Source organism: Echinops telfairi, unplaced genomic scaffold (genome assembly GCF_000313985.2).
Source record: "Echinops telfairi isolate 266 unplaced genomic scaffold, ASM31398v2 ScPeMD7_5;HRSCAF=22, whole genome shotgun sequence".
Taxonomy (NCBI): Eukaryota; Metazoa; Chordata; class Mammalia; order Afrosoricida; family Tenrecidae; genus Echinops; species Echinops telfairi.
The window spans coordinates 17069522-17073933 of NW_022103901.1; the positions used below are offsets into that span (position 1 = coordinate 17069522).

At 49.3% G+C, this 4412-nt stretch overlaps 1 protein-coding gene across 1 annotated transcript in view; it reads left to right on the forward strand.

Moving 5' to 3' along the window:
- Positions 1-497: 497 nt before the first annotated feature.
- GTF3C1 (general transcription factor IIIC subunit 1) overlaps positions 498-4412 on the forward strand; it is a 79505-nt gene continuing 75590 nt past the window's right edge. Inside the window, 1 exon segment of the mRNA XM_045286128.1 lies at positions 498-721. Within this exon segment, the coding sequence (XP_045142063.1) occupies positions 501-721 (221 nt within the window). The 5' untranslated portion in view covers positions 498-500.

Genomic DNA, 4412 nt, shown 5'->3' on the forward strand with positions numbered 1-4412 from the left:
CGGGTCGGTACCTACACTACCGCAGTTTTGCACAGGACCATACCACGACCACTCCCCCCAGCCGCTTTTTCCACAAAGCTTCCCTTCCGCAGTTGTCATCATAGGCCACCCGGGTCCGGGAATTCTAAGACCTAGGATTCTTCCCAGGGGAGTTTCGAGTCGGGAGATGAAAAAATAGCTACCCAATCTCCTGGAAGAGCCCACGGACACTCACCGTCCATCCCTAGAGGTGGCGGTTCCGGGTACTCGAACCGGAAGTAGCCCCTATACTGTTTGCAGTTCCCCTGGTTACTGCAAGGTTCCGGACCAATGGTAGTGGGAGCCCGCAGACTGAGCCCGCCTCCAAGGGGGAGTGACGTCAGGCGGACGCGTTGGAGCTCCGCCTCAGAGCTTCCGGTCGGGCCCGCCTCCCTGCGATCCTCGTACGCAGGCGCCGTGGGCCCGGGCCCTTGGCAGCGTGGTGCGCAGGCGCGGTGGGGCTGCCGCCGACAGAAGTAGCAATGGACGCGCTGGAGTCGTTGTTGGACGAGGTGGCCTTGGAAGGGCTCGATGGACTCAGTCTGCCCGCGCTCTGGAGCCGCCTGGAGACGCGAGCGCCGCCCTTCCCGCTGCCTTTGGAGCCCTACACGCAGGAGTTCCTGTGGCGGGCCCTTGCCACGCACCCGGGCATCAGCTTTTATGAGGAGCCACGGGAGCGACCCGACCTCCAGCTCCAGGACCGGTTAGCTGCCTGGCCCAGCGCGGTGGGGGACGGGCTCAGAGCCCGGAGCTTGGAGGGGACCCGGTTCTGATCGGAGGAGGAAGGAGCCCGGGGAGGACCGGAATCTGATGGGCAGCGCGGTGATAGGCAGAGATGGGGTGCATGGGGCCTGGCAGGGCCCAGGCGTCGGATGGGGGCGGGGGCCCGTCTGGTGATGCCCCATTATGGCCCTGTGGGTTTGCGGGTGTGGTGAGCAGGGCTCGGGGCGGGAAGTTACTCTTCTGACTTCCAAGAGCATTTCCAGCAAGATGGGGGATAGGCTTAGAGCTCCGATCCGGTCTGCCGACCTTTGTGGAGCCTCCATTCAGGGCCAGTTTATTGAGTCCGAAACTTCCCTGAGATCGGCCTAACAGCAGACATAGCAATACTAATAAACCAAACCAAACTCACTGCCGCCGAGTGGTTCCAACTCCTAGCGGTCCTATAAAACAACCTAGAATTCCCCTCCAGAGTTTCCAAAACTAACAAAAGTAGAAAGCCCCATCGTTCTCCCGCGAGCGGCTTGTGGTTTCAAACTGCTGATCTTGCAGCTAATCAGCTCGATGTGTAACCGCTACGCCAGCAAACCAAAACTCTCCAGGCACACTGCCATTCAATTGGTGGCGACTCATGACGACTACCCTGTAGCCCGGCGTCAAACTGCCCCTGGAATTTTTCCAAGACTGGCTACACACCAGCACAAAGCCTCTTCTGTCTCCCGCAGAGCGGCATGGTATCAAACTACCAACCTTGCAGATCGAGGCCGAATTTGTAACCACTATGCCATCACGGCACTTGATAGCACCCAAGTATTCCTGGATTCATTTAACCTAAAAATATATGCAAAAAGAAAGAAAGAAAGAAACACGGGGGTGTGTGTGTGTAATATTAGTCTCACATTTTCCTAAAGAGAAAATGAAGGCTCCGAGGGATTGAAGTAACTTGCTTTTAAAGACATCAGCTTGCAAGGGTAAACTCGGATCAGTCCAAATTGGGCCAGAGAGGTCTTTTAATTCAAAGAGGTTTATTCTTTTTCACAAGGATAATTGGAATCGATTGAAGGGAGTGGCCGGTAGAGAAGTAATGGCTTGAAAGTGCTGTGCCTAAGGGCGGAGAGTGAAATTAGATCTTAGCAAGGAGGGGCTGGAGAAGTGGTCTGGTCTAATACAGTGGGCGTGGAATGGTGAGAAACTGGTGGAATTGAGACCTTACCTAGGAGTCCACTCGTATGAGAACTTCACCCCCTTGACTTTTGGTGTCTCCATTCTCCTCCTCTGCCTGAGGGGTAGCCCCATGCCCGCGCTGCCTCCATCCCTCATCTTTGGGGATACGTAATCCAATTCTCTTGGTACCTTGAAACTTCCAGCCTCTATGTTACCGAATTCTAAAACCACTACCACATTTTAGGTGCTTGTTAGAGTTGCTCCTCAAGTATGGGTACCAAATTCGGTCTTAGCTCTCTCGTTATTTTATTTTACTTTTTTCCAATCCAGTTATGTTAGCAGTATTGTAGCAGAAATACTACAAATGGGTGCCTTGAACAAAGGGAGTTTTTCACAGTTTGGGAGGCGAGACGTCTGAAGTCAAGATACCAGCTTATAGAGGAAAGCCTTCTCTCTGCACTGGCTCTAGGGGGAAGGACTTTTTCTCTGCAGCTCTGTTTCCGGGTTCTTTAGAGATCCGCGGGTGGCATGGAATCTTTGTTCCCCTATCGCTACTTGCTTGCTTTGTTGTTTGCACAATCTGCTCCTCTTATCACATTTTTAAAAAAAAAAACATTTTACTGGTGGCTCGTACAGCTCTTATCATAATCCATACTTCCATCCGTTGTGTCAAACAAATTTGTATATTTGTTGGCATCATATTGGGGGCTCATACAACTCTTACCACAATCCATACATACATCAATTGTGTTAAAGCACATTTGTACATTTGTTACCCTCATCATTCTCAAAACATTTGCTCTCCACCTAAGCCCCTGGCATTAGTTCCTCATTTTCCCCCTCCCTTCCAGCTCCCCTCTCACTCATGAACCCTTGATAATTTATAAATTATTATTTTGTCATATCTTACATGGTCCAACGTCTCCCTTCACTCACTTTTCTGTTGTCCGTCCCCCAGGGAGGAGGTTATATGTAGATCCCTGTAATCGTTTCCCCCTTTCTACCCCACCCTCCCTTCACTCGCCACTCACCACTGTTTCTGAAGGGATCATCCATCCTGGATTCCCTGTGTTTCCAGTTCCTATCTGTACCAGTGTGCATGCTTTGGTCTAGCCGGATTTGTAAGGTAGAATTGGGATCATGATAGTGGGTGGGGAGGAAGCATTTAGGAACTAGAGGAGAGTTGCATGTTTCATCGTTGCTACATCGCACCCTGACTGGCTCGTCTCCTCTCTTCGACCCTTCTGTAAGCGGATGTCCAGTTGCCTACAGATGGGCTTTGGGTCCCCACTCCGCACTCCCCCCATCATTCACAATGATAAGATTTTTTGTTCTGATGATGCCTTATACCTAATCCCTTCGACACCTCGTGATCACACAGGCTGGTGTGATTCCATGTGGTCTTTTTTGCTTCTGAGCTAGATGGCCACTTGTTTACCTTCAAGCCTTTAAGATCCCAGATGCTATATCTTTTGATAGCAGGGCACCATCAGCTTTCTTCGCCACATTTGCTTATTCACCCATTTGTCTTCAGCAATCGTATCATGGAGGTGAGCACACATTGATATGATGTTTTTGTTCTTTGATGCCTGATAACTGATCTGTTGGACACCTCATGATCACACATGATGGTGTGCTTCTTCCATATGGGCTTTGTTGCTTCTGAGCTAGATGGCCGCTTGCTTACCTTCAAGTCTTTAAGACCCTAGATGCTATGTCTTTTGATAGCCGGGCTCCATCAACTTTCTTCACCACATTTGCTTATGCACCCACTTGGTCTTCAGCGATTGTGTCAGGAAGGCAAGCATCATGGAATGCCAGTTTAATAGAACAAAGTATTCTTGCATTGAGGGAGTTCTTGAGTGGAGGCCCAATGTCCATCTGCTACCTTAATATTAAAACTATAAATATATGCACATAGATCTATTTCCCCATCCTCATATACAAATATATTTACATATGTACATGCCTGTATTTAGACCTCTATAAATGTCCTTTGCCTCCTAGCTCTTTCCTCTATTTCCTTTTAGTTTCCTCTTGTCCCACTATCAGCCATCATCATTTTCAAAACATTTTCTTTCTACTTAAGCCTGTGGTATCAGCTTCTCATGTTTTCCCTCCCTCATGAACCCTTGATAATTTATAAATTATTATTAATTTTTCATGTCTTACACTGTCTGATGTCTCCCTTCACCCACTTTTCTGTTTCCATCCGCCTGAGAGGGGGTTATGCATAGATCATTGTGATCCATTCTTCCTGTCTCCCCTCACCTTCCCCTTACCATCCTGGTATGACTACTCTCAATATTGGTCCTGAGGGGCTTATCTGCCCTGTATTCCCTGTGTTTCCAGCTTTTGTTTGTACCCCTGTACTTGCTGGTTGAGTTAGTTAATTGTGCCAGCCTGGCCAATAATCACATGTGGTGCTGGTTGAAAGGCGGAGGGATAAATGGGTGGTGAAGCCTCGCCTTTCTAGTTCTTGGGTCTCTTGTTTTGTGATGGTTGCATCG